General features: G+C 37.4%; 1 protein-coding gene across 1 annotated transcript in view; it reads left to right on the forward strand.

The window, feature by feature from the left end:
* Nucleotides 1–21,644, forward strand: part of LOC127172413 (protocadherin Fat 3) — a 78,478-nt gene that overhangs the window by 32,771 nt on the left and 24,063 nt on the right. Inside the window, exons 9-21 of the mRNA XM_051121674.1 lie at nt 200–475; nt 3,156–3,366; nt 3,594–7,688; nt 8,199–8,395; nt 8,547–8,700; nt 10,494–10,727; nt 11,040–11,432; nt 12,035–12,249; nt 12,533–12,670; nt 12,958–13,101; nt 17,304–17,501; nt 18,258–18,535; nt 20,776–21,317. Of these exons, the coding sequence (XP_050977631.1) occupies nt 200–475; nt 3,156–3,366; nt 3,594–7,688; nt 8,199–8,395; nt 8,547–8,700; nt 10,494–10,727; nt 11,040–11,432; nt 12,035–12,249; nt 12,533–12,670; nt 12,958–13,101; nt 17,304–17,501; nt 18,258–18,535; nt 20,776–21,317 (7,075 nt within the window). The remainder of the gene's footprint in view (nt 1–199; nt 476–3,155; nt 3,367–3,593; nt 7,689–8,198; nt 8,396–8,546; nt 8,701–10,493; nt 10,728–11,039; nt 11,433–12,034; nt 12,250–12,532; nt 12,671–12,957; nt 13,102–17,303; nt 17,502–18,257; nt 18,536–20,775; nt 21,318–21,644) is intronic.

A 21,644-nucleotide genomic window follows, 5' to 3' on the forward strand; every position in this document is an offset into this window, starting at 1 on the left:
TGCCAAGGGCTGCTGAGTATTTCAGTGTCCCAGAAACCCACATTGTATTGTCACTCCAGCATGTGCGTTTTCTGTTTCTTATTTAAGCTGTTTTGACATCAGTGCCTACTGCGACATTGTAGATTACTTATGCATCTATTTAAATGAGATGAATGTGTCTGTGAAAAGCTAAAAATGACTCTGTCTGCCTTATCTACAGATTTATATAAAGGTTTCGGACAGCAATGACAATAGTCCTATTTTCTCTGAGCGTACATATGAAGTCTCGGTGTCTGAGGATACGCCAGCCGACACCGAGGTCTTGCGTGTCCGGGCCAGGGACAAGGATGAACGGGCAAAGTTGAGCTACTCTATTCATGGCAGCGTTGATCCGGCGAGCATGCGGATGTTTAGGATTAATCCTGGTACTGGTGTCATGTACACAGCGGATCGACTGGACTATGAGACCCGCACTCAGCACATCCTTACTATTATGGTGAGAAATAACATTTGTATTATGATTAGAGACCATTTCATGTGTCCTACATAGGGTGACCACCTGGCAATAGGGCTGTTGCGGGACATAGATAGGATTTTGCGGGACAATGTGGGACACGTGTGAAACATACATTTTCTACTGTTATGCTATGTAAATACTGATTACATCCATTGTCATATGCGCTAATCTGTGTTTCTGAGCACGCACATGCAAGCAAGAAAAAGCATGTCTTTTTAATGAGAGTAAAGAGATGCCCCGCATTACAATAATGTGCTCTAGACATTTGTCATTAAAATAACGCCATAGAAACCGCCTCAAATGAACTATTAAAATAAGAAGAAAGTCGCTTCTGAGAAAGCTGCATTGTTTTTTTTGTTTTTTTTAACTGGTTAAAATTAATGGAGAATATCGTGTTTTTCGGTGTGCGCTCGACCATTTCCGTCGGTGGTTCTAGATCACTTGGTGAGGTCCGCAAATCCTTTGTGCAGAAACTATGCTGCAAAAAGAATGAATAAAAATCCATTTTTAAAAAGGCAAAAGAAAGCATGGATGTTTTTCTTAATATGATTGTTAAAAATCAACAGACTGATGAAAATGTGGGACATTTTCTCAGTATGCGACGTACGGGACAAGGGGTGAAAATGCTGTGCGGTCCAACACAAAGCGGGACAGGTGGTCACCCGAGTCCTACGAGGTCTGAAATCACTAATGCTTCACTATTTGCATTTTATAATTTAAGAAGATAACATAAAATTTAAGAAGATAAGGTAAAATTATAAATATTTATTATTTATTTAATTTATTTATTATAAATATTTAAAAATACTAGGGCTGTCAAATGATTAATTGCGATTAATCACATACAAAATGGAAGTTTGAATTTGCCTAATATATATGTGTGTACTGTGTGTAATTATTATGTATATATAAATACAAACACATTCATGTATATATTTACAAGAAATATTTACAAGTATATGTATTTAATATAATGTTTCTAAAATTTATATTATATATAAATCAAATATCTTGCACATAAATAACATATTTCTCTTAAATATATACATTAATTTGTGTGTATTTATATATACAAAATAATTACACACAGTACACGCACATATTTCAGGCAAATGCAAACTTTTATTTTGTATGTGATTATTTGCAATTCATCGTTTGCCAGCCCTAACAAATAAATTAAATATATTATCAACATAATAACTTTATAAATATTTTTTTTAATGGTTCAGAATTACATTTATATTTGTTTCCAATTTTTTGGTTTTCCATTGATTTTTAATCAATGTGGACTCTTAAACCCCACAGTATATATTCTTCACTATGTAAGCCCATTTCCACCACTGAATAACATTTTTTTTTTCTCAGAATTCTCAGAATTACTTGATACAAACTCGCAATTCTGACTTTATAACTCGCAATTGCAACTTTATTTCTATTGCAACTTTATAAAAAGTCGCAATAATTTTTTTACATTTTTTATTCAGTGGCGGAAAAGGGCTTCCATACTTTACAGTATATAGTATTCAGAACTGGGTAGATTGCTTACAATTTCTAGTCCATTACAGATTACATGATGAGAATTGTAGTTAGTAAAGTAATGTAGATTACTCATTTGCATTCCAATTACTTTTTAGATTACTGTTAGATTACTTTTTTACCTAACTTACCATTAAATGTACCATTACCATGTAGTGTATGCACTGATATAAAAAAAGCAAAGACAGAAAATATATTTCATCTGTTGATATCAACATCATGAAGTGCATTAAACATTACGTTAAACCAGGTTTTCCCAAACTGGGCTTAATGTAAGAACTGCAGTGGGTTTGTGAGTTGATTTAAAAAGGTAATAGTTAATGAAATCATTTAGAAAACATAGAATATGTTATTTAAACACTTGAACACTAAAAATAGAAATTATTTGTTGCCTGTTTACCTGTTAACTATGTAGATGTGACCACTAATCAACATTAGAGAACTGAAAAGCATATGAATGTGTGTTAAATTATTAAAAATTTGATTTCCTCCTTTATTGTTTATTGACTTCATCAGCCTCACTGCAGGTACTTAAGGATGTTTTGTCATTACCTCAGTTTAAAATATTATGAAAATATTCAGAGTACTAATTTCATGTCAAACATTTCATATACATATATCATCCGTAATCATTAAGTCTCCACAGGTACTGAACAGGAGATCTTCTGTCATGTCAAAGTGGTTTGGCTGACAAAAATGTTTGGGAATCCCTGCATTACATGAACAAACATTACTACTTTCAGAATCAATAAATTATGAATGATTTACTGCCGTTGTGTGAATAACATGTAATCAGGTAATCCATAAAAAAGTAACTGTAATCTGATTTCGAGCATTATAAAATTAGTTCTTGACTTTTGGAATCTGATTACGTAATCCAAATTACATGTAATCAGTTAATACCCAGCTCTGATGGCATTTTAAATAATCGCAAATATAGTTCAGCATACTAGATTTTATATTTTGACAAGTTACCTTAACATTTTTAACTGTTCCTTTCTGTCTGCTGTCTTTTTTTCTACTTCTTTTTTCTCTTTTTACTTGTTACCTCGCAAATCTTTTCCATGCGAAAACCTCAGGTCTGTTGCCCTGTCTTTCCTCCTCTTTTTTTTTTTTTTTTTAGGTGAAAGACCAAGAATTTCCCTATTATAGAGACCTGGCACGAATTATTGTGACCTTGGAGGATGCCAATGACCAGCCTCCTTTTTTCACTCGCACTATTTATGACAGTACGGTGTTTGAGTCGGCCCCTCCAGGAACGTCAGCTTTGCAAGTGATCGCACTAGACAGAGACTCGGGGAGAAACGGAGAGATAGTTTACTCAATTGATGCAGGTAAACACCGTGTTCTCAGCTCTTGAATTTATTACACTCCCTGATAACATTTCCATTGTTCAGCTGTTTTGAGTAAAACTGATTGTCTTTTTTCGCAGAGTGTGATGCATTGGCTCATTCTTTTAAACTGTCATGAATCTTAAGATTTATCTTTGATGTATCCTTTACCCGACACTCCTCTTTTCATCTTGAACTAACAGGCATGTTTCATTTTTTCCTTTTCGCAGGCAATACTGGTGGCATATTTGGAGTAGATCCACTATCTGGCATCATTTCAGTAGCCAGAGAGCTGGATCTTACGACTGTGGGTTTTTATACCCTAACTGTGAGAGCCACAGATGGAGGTACTCCAGCGTTAAGCAGCACTGCTACTGCTAGGATCACCATCTCTCTGTCTGATTTCTCCAGTCCAAAGTTTGCCCAACAAGAATACCAGGCTGAGATCACTGAGAATGTGTCTATTGGGACTTTTGTCATATTGGTCTGTGCAATTAGCCGAACCACACTGATTTATGACATTATGCAAGGAAATGATGAAAGGAGGTTTAAGATAAACCGTTACACAGGTGTCATCACAACACAAAGAAATTTTGACTTTGAGATGACCTCCTCATACACACTGGTCATCCAAGCCGTAAACATGGCAGGGATTGCCTCCAGTGTCACGGTCTGCATCCAAGTGGTTGATGAAAATGATAATCCTCCAGTTTTTCAGGAGCTCACATATACAGGGACCATCAGTGAGGCAGCTCCCATCAATAGCGTGGTGATAAGTGAGGATGGAAAGCCCCTGGTAATTGAAGCCACAGATGCTGACAAGAATCACAATGCCCTCCTGGTCTTCCAGATTGTGGAGGACACAGCAAAATTCTTCTTTACTGTGGACTCAGGAACAGGCTCTGTCAGGACTATAGCCAAGCTGGACTATGAAACATTCAGTGCTTTTTATTTTTCTGTCAACGTGAGGGACAGTGGCAGGCCTCAGCTGACAGCAGAGAAGCCAGCCAAGGTCCTTATCAGGGTTGTAAACGTCAATGACTCTCCGCCTCAGTTCTCACAAGAAGCTTATGACACTGTTTTGCTTCTTCCAACATATGTTGGGGTTGAAGTTCTGAGAGTAGAAGCCACTGATCCAGACATGACCACTGATCTGATGTATTCCTTGGCCGATAGCAACTTGGAGCATTTCGAAATGGATTCATCATCAGGCATACTCACGGTCAAAAACAATAAACTCTCCAAAGACCGTTATCGCTTCAATGTCAAAGTGACAGACGGGCGGTACTTTTGCACAGCGCTTGTGACGGTGTTAGTCAGGGAGGCTATGGACAGTGGCCTCCTCTTCAGTCAAACCACATACTTCTCCTCTGTACTGGAGAACAGTGTGAACATTACCACCATAGGCATTGTAAATGCTGTCGGAAACCGCTTGAATGAACCCCTAAAGTACACTCTTTTGAATGCAGGGACACGCTTTACAATTCGTCCCACTTCAGGAGTCATTCAAACCACAGGGGTCCCTTTCGATCGAGAACAACAGGAACTGTATGAGCTGGTGGTAGAGGCGAGTAGAGAATATGACCAGCTGCGAGTTGCTAGAGTAACCGTCAGAGTAGAAGTTGAGGATGTTAACGACAATGCCCCTGAATTTCTAGGCCTTCCGTATTATGCAGCTGTGCAGGTAGATGCAGAACCTGGCTCGTCCATCTTTCAGGTGTCTACGACAGATTTGGACAAAGGGATAAATGGCGCTGTATATTACGAGCTTAAGGACGACCATCCACATTTTGAGGTGAACAAGCTCACTGGGGAGCTTACACTTAAAAGAGCTTTTGATGCAGACTTGTCCAATGTTGAATATCCGCTGGTCGTCCTTGCACGTGATGCAGGCTACCCCTCGCTCTTCACTGTTGTCGAGCTTCCAGTTACAGTTGTGAACAAGGCTATGCCTGTGTTTGACAAGTCATTTTATGGCATATCAGTTCGAGAGGATATTGCAGTTTCGACTCCCATATTATGCATAAATGCCACCAGCCCAGAGGGCCAAAACATTATATACACTATCGTGGAAGGAGATCCCTCCTTTCAGTTTGACATTGGCTTTGACAGTGGTGTGATTAGTGTCATATATCCTTTAGACTATGAAACCACACCCTACTACAGGCTAACCATCAGATCTACAGACACTCTCACTGGAGCCAGATCTGAAGTAGATGTGGACATAGTAGTCGTGGATGTAAATGACAATGCCCCTACATTTCGTAATGCATCATACACCACTAGTTTACCAGAAAACTCAATGATCGGGTCTAGCGTGTTACAGCTCTGGGCGACCGATAAGGATTCTGAAAAAAACAGCGTAATTAGCTATCAAATCCTCTCTGATGGATTTAACAGCACTGACTACTTTCACATTGACAGCACTAGTGGACTCGTGCTAACAGCCCGTCTTCTAGACTGTGAACTTACACCAAGCTTCAGCTTTATCGTTAGGGCAACAGACAACGGTTCCCCATCCCAGAGAAGTGAGGTCACGGTCACTGTCTTGGTGAGTGATGTGAATGACAACCCACCATCCTTCAACCAGCCACTTTATGAAGCTTTTGTGAGTGAATTGGCTCCCAGAGGGCACATTGTGACATGTGTCCAAGCTACCGATGCAGACAGCTCAGACGCCGAGAGTTTGAGGTACAGCATACTCTCTGGAGATGAGAAAATGAACTTCATAATAGACTCTCAGACAGGTGTCATTTCCTTGTCCAGCCAGCGCAGACAGGGGATACGTCCAGTGTACAACCTCAATGTTTCTGTATCAGATGGGGTCTTCACCAACACTGCACAGGTCAACATTCGAGTCATGGGGGCCAACCTTTACAGCCCTGTCTTTAGTCAAAGGTTCTACTTGGCGGAGGTCCGCGAGAACACCCCTGCAGGTACCAAAGTCATTCAGGTGCGTGCCACAGATGAGGACTCAGGGATTTTTGGTCAGATCATGTATTCTTTTATCAATGACCTTGGAAAGACTCAGTTTTACATTGGAGCGGATGGCCTGATAACTACAGCTCAGAAACTCGACAGGGAGAATCCAGTAAACAGAGACATTGTGCTAACCGTAATGGCGCTCGATGGTGGAGGAAGAGCATCCTTCTGCACCGTTAGGGTTATTCTTGCTGACGAAAATGATAATGCTCCACGTTTCAGAGCTATGGAGTATAGAGTTAGCATAAAGGCAAACGTACCAATGGGATCGCTGGTGACTCAAATCCAGGCTCAGGACCCAGATTCCGGCGATAATGGCAGGGTTAGCTACTCGCTCTACAGTGAGGCAAGGCTTCCCCTAGTGGATGTGTTGGAGATTGAGCCTGACAGTGGCTGGATGGTCACAAAGGGAAGCATGGCACATCTCAGAGGAACAGTCCTCTCCTTTTTTGTCAAAGCTACTGATGGAGGTGTTCCAGCCAAACATTCCCTTGTGTCTGCGTTTATTCATGTCTTACCACCTGATGCAAATGTACCCTCCTTCACTCAACCCCAGTACTCCTACACAATCCCAGAGGACACACCTGTTGGGACAGTCTTGGGATCTGTGTACCTAAGTCCTGGTCAGGCTGCTTTCTTTTCTGTGGTGAATGGAGAGACTGGGGAGAGTAACCAGGGTGGGACATTTTTGGTTGAGAGGGAAACTGGACTTCTGAGGCTTGTTAGCCCACTTGATTATGAACTCATCAACATTTACCGTTTCAAAGTTGCAGCCACCATGAGACAGGCACTGGTTGAGTCCATGTCTGTAGTGGATGTAGAAGTCAAAGTGCTGGATGTGAATGACAACAAACCTTTATTCGAAACAAGCTCTTATGTGGCCATGGTTATGGAGGGAATGCCTAGGGGTACACGGGTTATCCAAGTACGAGCGCTTGACCCTGATTGGGGCTCTAACGGACAGGTTAATTACAGCCTTGGACCAACCCTAAACCAAGAACAGGACAAAGCTAGCAGGTCTAAATCTGCTGCCGGTGCTATGTTTGTTATTGACAGCAAAACTGGTTGGATTACCACACTCGGTGACCTGAATCATGAGATGTGCCCATCTTACACCTTCAACGTAGTGGCCTCTGATCTAGGTGAGGGTGTCTCACTTTCCTCCACAGCTGTAGTGACTGTTGCAATCGCAGATGTTAATGACAACCCCCCTACCTTCGAGAGGGACTACTACAGAGGTGCTGTGCGAGAGAGTGACCCACTGGGAGAAGTGGTTTCAGTGCTGAGCACTCGTGACGGGGACAGCTCTGATCAGAATCGGCTTGTCAGCTTCCATATCACAGGTGTGTATTAAAATAGGCCACTGGAGGATGATTTATGGCTCATGGAGGCTCTCCGGGAAAGATAATCACATTGAAAGGGTTTAATTTAATGAACTAAGTGTGCAAAAGCTATATGAGTAAAGAGCCATCTGCTTTATATGTCACATTACTTTGTTTAAAGGCCATCTGGGGATGTGAACAGATTGTTAGAATTAAACTCAGTTTATTGTTTCCAATAACTTGGGATATTTTATATACCCTTTCCAAAAGTGTCCCTAAGTGTTCTGGTTCACTTAGCATGCTCTTAGAGTTATTTTGATGTGTGTTAGCACATTTTTAATTTGATGTGTTCAATACAGTTTATGAAACATATGGATTTATTCTACTTAAAGAACTGTAACACCTTACAGAATATAAACACTGTAATGTGTTTATGGAAATGATGGTTTGGTCTCTGTGCAGGCTATCACTAAGTTTTACAAACATGCCCTGCTCATTTATCTCAATTCTGCTGCCATCTTTTTGAGTCAGGAGGAAACCCCAAGGGGGTATTTGCGCTGGCTCCCGTTCAGGGGGAGTGGAAGGTCTTCGTCAAGCGGCCTTTGGACAGAGAGGAGCAGGATCGATACCTGCTCAATATCACAGCCAGCGACGGCCTGTTTGTAACCCGCATAGGCGTGGAGGTCACTGTCATGGATGCCAATGACAACAGCCCCATCTGCAATCAGGTCTGAGCAATTGATTTAGGCTGGCATTTGTCATCTACAGCCCAAGTTAACAACTACCAGGTTTAATGCTTGCATGCTGATGTAAATGACGTTTTGTTATGCAAAAGTATTAAGAATTCAGTAATTTGAATACATTTTCATTATTTTTTAGGCTCAGTATGAGGCTTCATTTCCGGAAGATGTGCCTGTTAATACTGCTATTCTGACAGTTGGAGCAACAGACTTAGACACTGGTGTCAATGCAGAAATTCAGTACTCTCTGTTTGGCATTGGCGTTGAAGATTTTTACATGGATGCAAATACTGGTATTTCTGTACAAACTCTTTTGACATGTGCTTTTATACTTTTGACACTATTCATTTCTCAGTTACTTAAAGGAGTAGTTCACTTTCAGAGCTAAAGTTTACACATAATGTACCCCCTTGTCATCCAAGATGTTCATGTCTTTCTTTCTTCAGTCATAAAGAAATTATGTTTTTTAGGGAAAACATTTCAGGATTTCTCTGCATGTAATGGACTTCTATGGTGCCCCCAAATTTGAACTTCCAAAGTGCAGTTTCAATACAGCTTCAAAGGGCTCTAAACAATCCCAGCCGAGGAAGAAGGGTCTTATCTAGCAAAATGGTTGTTTTTTGTTTTTGTTTTGTTTTTTAATTACAGTTTATATACTTTTTAACCTCAAATGCTCGTCTTGTCTAGCCCTGTTTTTTTCTGGTCATGACAGTTAGGGTATTTCTAAAAACTCCTATCACCTTTTCTCCTTCAGTTTAAAAATCTTCCTATATCGCTGCAGAAGTACCAACCCAGAGTTTACAAAGTCAACATGCATGAATATTAAACACCCTTTACAAAAAGAGGTAAAACAGCGATGTAGGGTGATTTTTGAAGTTAGTGAAGAAAATGAGATGGGAGTTTTTTGACATACCCTAACTGTCTTAAACCGGAATACACAGTACGCATGTGCATGGCAGAACTAGACAAGACAAGCATTTGAGGTTAAAAAGAATATAAATTGTAGTTTAGAAAATAACTGATCGTTTCACTAGATAAGATCTGGGATCGGCTGGGATCGTTTGAACTGCATTTTGGAAGTTCAAATTTGGGGGGCACCATAGAAGTCCATTACAAAGAGAGATATCATGAAATGTTTTCCTCAAAAACATAATTTCTTTACGACTGAAGAAAGAAAAACATGGACATCTTGGATGACAAGTGGGTGAGTACATTACTATTTTTGTTCCTTTGTATCCTTTAAAGGGATAGTTCACCCAAAAATGAAAATTCTATCATTAATTACTCACCCTCATGTTGTTACAAACCTGTAAGACCTTCGTTCATCTTCGGAACACAAATTAAGATATTTCCAATGAAATTTAATAGCTTTCTGGCCCTGCGTAAACAGCAACACAACTGACACGTTCAAGGCCGAGAAAGTTAGTAAAGACATCATTAAAATAGTCCATGTGACAGAAGTGATTCAACTGTAATGTTATGACGCCAAAATTATTTTTGTTTTCTTTGCACACAAAAAGTATTCTCGTAGCTTTATAACATTACGATTGAACCACTGATGTCACATGGTCTATTTTATCGATGTCCTTACTGCTGTCTATGCAGGGTCAGAAAGCTCTCAGATTTCATTAAAAATATCTTAATTTGTGTTGTGAAGATGAACAAAGGTATTACGGGTTTGGAACGACATGAAGGTGAGTAATTAATGACAGAACTTAATTTTTTTCTCTGTTCAGATTTTAAAAGTTGTGTAGTGTATTCCATGTGTTAGTTTATATGAATAAATTGATTATTCTTAAGTTTTCAGAAGTCTTTAATAAAAGTTTGCCCGTTATCTCAGACTGACAGAGAAGTTTAAAGCATCTTTAGATAGATGGCAGTGATTTAGTATTTACTTCACTGACAGCATAAGGCTTGACTGAATGAAACATTTATGACAGAAAAATATTTGGCACTAACATCCATCTCCTATAATATATTTATTCATCTCAGTGAAGATTTTACTTAATGCAGCTCTGGCTCATGGTTCTGAAATCCATCCTTTGAGGCTGGGTACTTTTCTTACGTCTCTCTGTTTTGGTGCCAGGTGAACTGAAGACGGCCTTTCTATTGGACCGTGAGAGAACTGCAGGTTATAAGTTGATAGCACAGGCTACGGATGGAGGAGGGCTGTTCTGTCGATCTGAAATTTCTTTGACCATTCTGGACGTTAATGATAATGCACCATCATTTGCCTTCACACGGTTCATGGCGAGCGTATATGAGAATGCGGCACCCAAGGCCTTGCTCACACGCCTTCGGGCTAATGATCCAGATAAAGGTAAGTATTTCACACGTGTACATTTCGGTTCAGCTTTATGAGTGCATAAGGGCTCCTGTGACTGACGAAAACCTCTTTTTGCTTTCACCACTCCATTTTAAATAGTCCTGCAATGTGTTTTTAAAAACTATAAATATCAGCTCATGAAAAACCCATTATAGTTATTTTTACAAATATCTAAATAATGTTTTAAAATAAGTGTGTCTAGAGTTCCTTTGTCAGAGTTCCTTTTCAGATCATTAAACTTGGAAATATCAACATAGCATGTTTAATGTGTTTTTTATGATAGTCCAAAAATATGCCTTCTCACAGGTCTAAACAGGAAAATTGTATACTCACTTGTTGACTCTGCTGGTGGCGTGTTCTCCGCTGACCCATCCTCTGGTGTGGTGATCCTGGAGAAGCCTCTGGACCGAGAGCTGCAAGACTCGTATCAGATCAGGATCAAGGCTACTGACCGAGCAGGAGGCGAGGGCTCGCTCTCCACCGAGGTGGACCTAACCATCATTGTTCTGGACGTGAACGACAACCCACCTGTGTTTCAAAAGCAAGATTATGCGGTCACAGTGCCTGAAGACGTTACTGTAGGAACCGAAGTGCTGCGCGTCTTCGCCACGAGTAGCGATATCGGAGTGAATTCAGAAATCTACTATAGGTTCTTGTCTGGAAATGAGCTGGGGAAGTTTTCCATTGATGACTCCACAGGCAAGATCTGAAAATGTTTTGCAGTTTTTAGTTAGAATTCTTCTGGGAGCTCACTTGTGACTAATACGGACAAAAGCTTATTGTCACTTAATTTATCGCTCTTTTTCTCACGAATCATTGCAAGAAATGTAAGAAAATCTATTGACTGTAGACAGAACATTATGATTTGATAAATTGTCTGTTAAAACGGCACAATATAAGTGCAGCGAATGGGAAAATTAGTTATGAATGCTCCACAAAACTCCAATAACAGTGCTTAACATGCAGAAAACATGTGAACGGTTACTGGGAGCGCTCTTTGTCTTATAAAAAGATGTGGGCATTCAGTGGAAACCCTAAAATATGGCAGCGTTTTTATAGTTATATCACTTCCCATGCTGACAAAAGCATAAGTGCTTTAGACTAAACCCGTACTTTGAAAGAATTAATCTTTTGAAGGCACAGCTGGGATGTGCTTTCTTGGCTATTGTGCGTGAACTAAATATTCAGGCTTTTAATGCGTCCCGAGGAGCCTTTGTATTGCAAGTTATGTAACTGTGTTGTCTGGCATATTCGTATAAATTAATTGGCTTTACTCTGACTCATATCTTGTGTGATTCCAGGCATCATTTCTGTGGCGGATGATCTTGACTATGAGCTCTGCAAGGATTTTTTCCTCAATGTCGAGGCCTTTGATGGAGGAACGCCTCCCTTGAGAGCCACAACAATAGTGACCATAGAGCTCCTGGACGTTAATGACAACTCGCCTTCATTCAGCGAGGACATCTACAATGTTCTGATCAGCGAGGACGTAGCCATCGGAGAGACGGTCACGAGGGTAAAGTTCTCTCATTAGCCGAGCCACTTCATTGGCATTTAATTAGCCGCAGACATAATTTCAATTTCACAGCTAGCATATAATTAAGTTTATTGCCCGCATAAATCCCCTTAATGAACTTACATTAGTTATTCATTTGTACTGTGTACTTGAGCTGTAATATAATTTACCGCAGGAGGGTGTAATTTGCTTCATGATCCGTATAAATTCTGGGAGTTTTAGCCTCTTTGCTCTCAAATACGCTGGAATTTATAGGTTTGTTATCTGTGTTTGTTATGTGCAGCTGTTCGCAGAGGACCTGGACAGTCAGATCAATGGGCGAATCACTTATTCCATTCTGAAAGGGGACCGTGAAAATCAGTTTTGGATCGACCCCGTCACCGGGCTTTTGAAAGTTAACAAGGCACTGGACAGAGAGACGGTTAGTCCTTGGAATGAGCTCGGTTACAATGCCTAATGAATCTTGACATCCCTGCGCTGTGGATCTTTGAGACACTCTCCTGAGATATTGCATGATTTTGGCCAATTATTTTTAAATCAGCCATAAAGGCTTTAATTAGGCAGTGTAGGGCAGAAATTGAGGCTTTTGAGTGATTGTGGGTGAGCAAACAGTCGTGTCCTTTTTTAAAAAAAAAGACATTTGTTGAGAGTTGAGACATTCTGAACTGTTTTTGCCTGACATTTATCCTCTTGTCTCGGTTGCTTAAGGTCTCCAGCTACTCATTGTCTGTGCAAGCGTTTGACAGCGGGTCACCTGCCAAGTCAACCACTGTGAATGTCAATATTGAGATTGCTGACGTGAACGACAACCCGCCGATCTTCTCTCCTGCTAATGCTTCAGCTGTTATTCAGGTGGGAGCGACAGTTTTAGCTCTTTTTTTTGCAACAATAGACACTGTCACATACTTATATGCAACATGTTATTGTTGCTTGAGAACTATTCACATTATACCTTGAAATATTCACTATATATAATGGTTTTAATGTCGCTTTTTATTATCAAGAATGTGTGTTGTTATGTGATTGTTGTTTTAATTAATAGCATCTCTGATCTCAATAGCAAAAATGGCTTTAGAGTTTGTATGTTTAAAGGAGGAGTCCACTTCCAAAACAAAGATTCACATATAATGTACTCAGCCCCTTGTCATCCAAGATGTTCACGTCTTACTTTCTTCAGTCGTAAAAAAATTGTTTTGTGAGGAAAACATTTCAAGATTTTTCTCCATATAATGGACTGATATGGTGCCCCGATTTTGAACTTCCAAAATGCAGTTTAAATGCGGCTTCAAACGATCCCAAATGTGGTTATAAATGATCCCATCCGAGAAAGAAGGGTCTTATCTAGCGTAACAATACATTTTAATGGAGTTATAGGCATTTGAACGCTTTGGCGCCCCTTTGCGACAGTGAAACGAAAGAAACTTTTTTTTTTTATTGATATTATTGATATTCACTTACTAGAGAATCTTTCTGCACTGGTTCAGTTCCGTTTTGGACGAAAAACCGAGGACTGTACCCGAAAATTTCACCACACTGAAAATCGAATCTGATGCATGAATTTGGAGCCAAGGATACACTGTAAAAAACAATTTGTTGAGTCAACTTAAAATAATTTGTAACCTGGCTGCCTTAAAATTTTAAGTTCAGTCAACTCAAAGAAAGTTTATTCAATTTGAAATGTTAAATTATACTAAGTGACAATTTAGATATTTGAGTTGAATCAACTTAAAATTTTAAGGCAGCTGGGTTACTTACCCATCTGTTAAGTTTAGCAAACACAAATATCTAAGTTGTACAACTTAACATTTTAAGCTGACTAAACTTATTTAGTTCACTGAACTTAAAATTTTAAGGCAGCAGGGTAACATTATTTTAAGCTGACTCAACAAATTTTTTTATTTTTTACAGTGTACCAATGACATTAGTCTTGAGCCTGTGAATGACGGTTTAGGAGTTATGAGCGATTTTGTAGTTTTGATCACTGTAGCGCCCCCGTCAGGCCAATTGGGGCCTTGGTCACGTTGTAGGCGATGTGAGTACTATCATCCCTACAAGTTTCAAGTCTCAACGACTTATGATTTGGTCGGCACAATCAGTTTTACGTGGAGTTTGCTGATTCGTGACCATTCTAACAATTACAATAGCATAGCACTGAAACCCCTAACTATATATTTTATTTGTGAACTTACGTTCAGCTATTTCTTTAATAGTTAAAGGAGAAGTCCACTTTCAGAACAAAAATGTACAGATAATGTACTCACCTATTTGTCATCCAATATGTTCATGTCTTTTTAACCTCAGTCATAAAACAATTGTTTTTTGCGGAAAACATTTTAGCATTTTTCTCCATATAGTGGACTTCAGTGGTGCCTGGAGTTTGTCTTACTCTGCCTGGACTGTTCTTTTTCTGGTTTATGACAGTTAGGGTATGTTGAAAAACTCCCATCTCATGTTCTCCCTCAACTTCGAAATCTTCCTAAATCTGTGTTTTACCTTTTTTGTTAAGGGTGTTTGATCTTCTTTGCTTGTTCACTTTGCAAAGACTGTGTTGGTACCTCTGCAGCGATGTAGGATGATTTGGAAATGATTTTTGAAGTTGAGGGAGAAAATACGATTGGAGTTTTTTGACATACCCTAACTGTCTTGAGTTCAGAATACACAGAGTTCAGGGAGAGAAAGGCAAGACGAGCATTTGAAATGATAAAGTCTTTAAATCATATTTTTTTAAAATGAAAATAACCGATTGTTTCGCTAGATAAGACCCTTCTTCCTTGGCTGGGGTCATTTACAACTGCATTTGGGATCGTTTGAAGCCGCATTTAAACTGCATTTTTGAAAGTTCAAAATCAGGGCACCATATCAGTCCATTATATGGAGAAAAATGCAGAAATGTTTTCCTCAATAAACATAATTTCTTTACGACTGAAGAAAGAAAGACACAAACATTTTGGATGACAAGGGGGTGAGTAAATTATATGTGAATCTTTGTTTTGGAAGTGGACTTCATTTTTTGAGGTCACACTGTGTCGATTCAGAGCTTGAAATGTTCCTAGTATGACATTTTAATGTATTTAAATGCTTTAGTGAAAAATACACTACTGTTTAAAAGTTTAGGGTTGGTAATATTTTTTTTAACGCTTTTGAAAGAAGCCTTTTAGGGTCAAGGATGGATTTATTTGATCAATAATACAGTAAAAAAACATTAAATAAAACATTAATATTATGAACATTTCTGTTTACAGTTTAAAATAACTTTTCTATAAAATAAAAATGATAAAGTATAATTTATTCCTGTGATTGCAAAGCTATATTTTCAGCAACATTAACCCAGTCTTTAGTGTCAGATGATCTTTACGAAATGCTTTTGTTGCTCAAGAAGTATTTATTTATTTACAGTTGTGCTGCTTATTTTCATTTTTTATTGAAAACCATGTTTTTTTTCATGATTCTGTGATAAATAGAATTTAATATATATATATATATATATATATATATATATATATATATATATATATATATATATATATATGTGTGTATATATGTATATCTGAAATAGAAATATTTTGTTTTGCAATATTGTAATTGTCTTTTTGTCACTTTTTATTAATTTAATGCACCCTTGACCAAAAGTATACATTCTTTAAAATATTTAACTTAGAAATAATATTTTATACTTTATATTAATAGTCAAGTCAAGTCAAGTCACCTTTATTTATATACCGCCTTTAACAATACAGAATTGTGACAAGGCGGCTGTGCAGTATTAAATAGGAGACAGTACATCAACAATGCCAAAGGCAACAGTTTAGGTAAACAGTTTAACACTCACATTTTAGGTAAAGGTAGTTAAAACAATAAAATAAAATGCAATATTGTGTTAAGAGAAAGTGTAAAGTAATATACTTTATATTTAAAATCTAATAAAGTAACTGTTTCATTAAATATTTTCCACTATTTTGTTCCTAATAAAAATCTTATTTAAAAAAAAATCGTATTAAAATTTATTTTTTTATTCAACTTTAAATGTATTTAGAAATTCCTTTAAAAAAAATAAAATTACTGTTTGATTAAATATTATTTTATTAAAATAATGTGTGTGTACAGAGAGAGGGAAATATATGCACAGTTCATACAGTTTGACTATTATATAATCAGTAACACTTCACAATAAAGTTAATTAGTTAACTACATTGGTTAACATGAACTAAGAATTAACAATACTTCTACAGCATTTATTAATGCATTATTAAAATCGCAAGTTGTGATTGTTAACATTAGTTAATGCACTGTGAACTAACATAAACAAACAATGAACAACTGTATTTTTATTAACTAACTGTTAGTTAATCTGTAATAGTATTCTATTCTCATAATTGTGCGTATAAATGGAATGTTAAAAATTGTTCCATCCCTTCTTTTCCTTTAGTAAAACTTGCCTTCATTATTTTTCTGTTGCTATATTTTATGTATTGCTCTTTTCATTTAGCATTTACTTGCTGAAAATAAGTGTACTCAAAAAAAAAAAAAAAAAAAAAAAAAAAAAAACTCACCCATTCAAGCCAGTGGGTACAAATACATAAATATTGAGATATATTGTAAATAAGGAGAAAAATATTGAAATACAGTTCCCCTACTTTGTAGTATTACATTTTGGCACGTAACTCATCTCCCTATGGAAATGAATTGTACTGCTTGATGAAAAGAGGTGTGCTGTGACTTATGATCCACCCCTGCCTGGATGATAAAGTGTCTGAGAAATCTCCTAGACTTTACTCTCAAGGAAGTACCTGAATCATATATACAGGTTAGAATGGCATATAAATTTAGGTTTGGCATTCTTGACTAGGGCTAGGAAGTAACCACCAAGCAATTATCTAGGACACATAATACTGAACTCATGCCAACAACCAGGCAACCAACAACAGCGCACTAGCATTGTCGTATCCACATTTGTATGGTCAAGCACCACTCGCATAATGAAAATATGAAAATCTTGTAATTTAGACCTTTTTTTGTGTTGCAAAATTAACATCTTATTCCTTTTTGTTCCCAAGCTGAACAAGCCTGCAGGAACTACCATCCTCACACTATCAGTTTCTGATAAGGATTCTCTTAGAAATGGCGCACCTTTTGAATTTCGCATCGTGTCTGGAAACGAGGGCAATGCTTTCAGTCTGGACCAGAATGGAGAATTACGGACAAGCCGAGTATTTGGTCCTGATGCAACACGAGAGTATACCCTTGAGATACAGGTTAGTGCAACTCCAGAAAACAACTCAAAAGGACACCGTTAGTTAAAAGTGAATTCAGAACTACAAAATTCACATGCGGGTGTTTCTTCAACTATGAGCACTTTTGACCTCTGTCAAACACATTTTTTTTTTAATTAAATGTCTGACTTCTTTGCTTTTCTAAGGCTAATTTCGTAACTCATTTTAAATATACTAAATAAATTATAAATAATTTATATAACATTTACTTTTTACATTATTTGACCAAATTATAATTTTATTAGAAATGACACACAGTAACAATATTATGTTGACAAGTTGAATTGACCTTGATTTTCCTTTTCTAAGTCCCATATTTCTTATCAAGTATGCTTCACTGACACTGTTAATAGTTCATAGAAAATGTTCTTATTTATTTAACTGCTTGTTTAAATTATTTGAATGTAATTAATGTTTTTTTGATCGTTTTTCATATTTTATGACAAAAGCCTGGGTTTAGGCCAAACAACATCTATGTATTATTCATTGGAAAAAAGAATGAATGGATGAATGTATGTATGAATAAATTGACAAAAGGTTCCTACACAACACTTATGTAACTTTCACATAACAGAAAGAGAGTGCACATCTGTTTAAATCAGCCTCTGGAATATAAAGTGGCTGTAGATGAAGAAACGCCCCTGTAGCTTGACATTTCTAAGGGATTGGATTCATTGTTTTAGTTTGATGAAGCTTTAAAATAGAAATGTACAGTGTGCTCTTGTTCTCGTCAACAAGGCGCGTGACTCAGGGAAGCCTCGTCTGTCCTCCACATCCTTTGTGTTTGTGCGTGTCATCGGAGACAGCCTCTTCAAACCTGTGGCCTTCCCACTGGAAATCAACATTGTCATGGCAGCAGATGTGTTTCCTGGCGGGATTATAGGGAAGATCTATGCCACAGACCGAGATGAGAATGATGTTCTGTCTTTCAGTCAGAGATCACAAACAAAGAGCCTTTTCAAAATCAACAGACAGGACGGGAAGATTGTGGCACTAAATGGCCTGGAGCCTGGAAGGTATAATAAGTGCAAAATTAATTTATAAATAATTGTATTTATTCAATTATGGGCCATTTTGGACTGTGGACCTTAACATATATAAACGAAAATCCCTTAAGCTCCCTTTCACACTCTCACTACTTTATTTAAAGGAGAAGTACTTTCTTCAGTCGTACAGAAATTATGTTTCTTGTGGAAAACATTTCAGGAATGTTCTCCATCTAGTGGACTTCTATGGTGCTCCCATGTTTGAACTTCCAAAATGTAGTTTAAATGCAGCTTTAAAGGGCTCTAAATGATCCCAGCCGAGGAAGAAGGATCTTATCCAGCAAAACGATTGGTTGTTTAAAAAAAAACTCCCTCCAACTTTAAAATCATCCTACGTCGTTGCAGAAATTCCGACCCAGTGTTTACAAAGTCAACGTGCAAGGAGGGCAGACACCCTTTCCAAAAAATGGTAAAACAGCGATGTAGGATCATTTTGAAGTTGGATGAGGAAATGAAATGGGAGTTTTTCGACATACCCTAACTGTATTGACCCGGATTACACAGAATTCACATGCACATCGCAGAGCTAGAAAAGATGAGAATTTGAGGTTTAGAGCTCTTTGAAGCTGCACTAAACTACGTTTTGGAAGTTCAAATTCACAGGCAGCATAGAAGTCCATTATATGGAGAACATTCCTGAAATGTTTTCCTTAAGAAACATAATTTCTTTATGACTGAAGAAAGAAAGACGTGGACATTTTGGATGACAAGGGGGTGAGTAAATCATCTGTAAATATTTGGAAGTGAACTTATCCTTTAAATAATTTAGTTTGACAAGTAAAAGTGTCCAACAAGCCCTATTGTTATTTATTTATTTAGTTGTTTGTTTTTTAGTTTTTGCTTTATAGCTAGCATTTATGTTTTCAAAATAAAGAAAACACAATCATTTTCAATCTTACTGCACAACTTATGTAAAATAAAATGTAATAAAAATAAAGAATAAATAATATTCTAGGACAAGCAAAACAATAAAATCTAGACATAAGAAGTGTTTGAAAAATAGCCTAAATAAATTAAGGCATTGTAAACCGTTTCCCAGGCTATTTGTTTAATGTGAACTTGTTCATATAATTATGGAAGCTTAGTTCCACCTTAGAATTTAAAATAAAAAAATATGACTTGAGTTTATATCTAACTAACATTTAACATTTAAAAAAAAAAAAAAAAAAAGATTGTATGATAAATTGTAAATTGTATGATTAAAAAAGGTCACAATTACCTTTTTAAATTTTGTATTCCTTGGCAGAATCAAGCTTGTCACAATTCTCATAATTCAGATTTTTTTTTTTGTCACAATTACAATTTAACAACAGAATTGAGATAAAAAGTTGCAATTACCAATTTTACCTTGTAATTCCATCACGGAAAGAAGCGGTCATACAGGATAAAAATAAATAAATGAATAAATAAATAAATAAATTCTAATATTAATAAACAATAATAAACAATAAATAAAGTGCTGGTAACTTTGAAATGAATGGCATGTCTATTTTGAAATTCTCTCTCTTTTTTTCATCGCAATATATGAATAATATTTCAGATACACTGCCGTTCATAGGTTTAGGATAAGTACGTTTTTTGTTTTTTTTTTTTTTAAAAGAAGTCACTTAGGCTCAACAAGGCTACATTTGTTTGGTCAAGAAAAAACAAACAAACAAAAAAAAAACAAAACAAAACAGAAAAACTGTAAAAATTTTATTACAACTTAAAATAAGAGTTTTCCATTTTAATTTACTTTAGAATACAATTTACTCCTGTGATGCAAAGCTGAATTTTCAGCATCATTACTTCAGTCTTTAAAAAGAAAAGAAAGCATTAAAATTTATGGACCCCAAATTTTTAAACTGAAGGATCATGTGACACTGAAGACTGGAGTAATGATGCTCAAAATTCAGCTTTGATCACAGGAATAAGTACGATTTTAATGTGTATTAAAACATAGAAAACAGTTAATATATATTGTAATAATATTTTACAATATAATTTTTTCTATATTTTTGATCAAATAAATGCAGCTGTGATGAGCTTAAGAAACTTATTTTAAAAACATTAAAAATCTCCCTGATTCCAAACTTTTGAATGGGAACCAGATATATAGAACAATTTCAATACTTTTGTCTCATTATTATGTATTTCTGTATGTATTTTGTGCTTGTGAAGTTAAATATTTTCGTAACTCCTTAATGACCAGTAAATTTTTTGGGTTTCAGATACTCCCTAAACGCTACAGTCAGTGATGGCCGCTTTTCTGTGATGGTGGGCGTTAGCGTCCAAGTGGAGCAAGCCACAGATGAGATGGTACAGAATGCAGTGACTCTACGTCTCCAAGACCTGTCCCCTGAGGATTTTGTAGGTGTGTACATGGAAGAGCTGAAGAAGGTGCTCCGTACCTCACTGATTGGTGATGGAACAGGTGTTATCGACGGACCAGACCCTCTTCACATCCTTGGAGTGCAACCACTGAGTCGCTCCGGTCAGCTGGAGGTGCTCCTTGCCGTGGAGACTCCAGATGGGGGATATATGGGTCCAGGAGAGCTGGCTCTCAAGCTGGAAGAAGCGAAGGGTTTCCTAAAGGGAGCGCTGAGGGTGGTCAGCATCCTGGATCAGAGCTGCTCAGGAGAACTTGAGTGCGGGGAGAGAGTCTGTGAGCTTACTCTCAGTCTCGACCCGATCGGCTTGGTCACCTACACCACCTCCAGAGTGAGCTTTGTGTCTCCACGCTTTAGTAGAAAAGAGATGTGCACGTGTCCAGGTTAGTGCTCTGCTTCTGTTTTAAATGATAAAACTGGTGAAACTGATTCAAATTCATTCCAGGGTTGCCAGCTCTCAATCGTTTGGTGCTTTCAGGCTCTCATGCTAACCTTACTAAATCTCAAGAAAACAAGAAGAAAATGTTAAGTGTGCTTGGCTTGCATTATACTCTTATATTCTTTATTCTGCAAAAGTTATGACTTCAAAGTCAGGCACATATTTCCATTTCAAAAAACAGTCATAAGAGCAAGCAAGTTGCAGCTAACTTCAAACTTCAAATATGTATCAATCAGAGAGAGTGCAACGGAAAAATGATGAGTGATGATTT

The sequence above is a fragment of the Labeo rohita genome, chromosome 10, assembly GCF_022985175.1.
Source record: "Labeo rohita strain BAU-BD-2019 chromosome 10, IGBB_LRoh.1.0, whole genome shotgun sequence".
NCBI classification, from domain to species: Eukaryota; Metazoa; Chordata; class Actinopteri; order Cypriniformes; family Cyprinidae; genus Labeo; species Labeo rohita.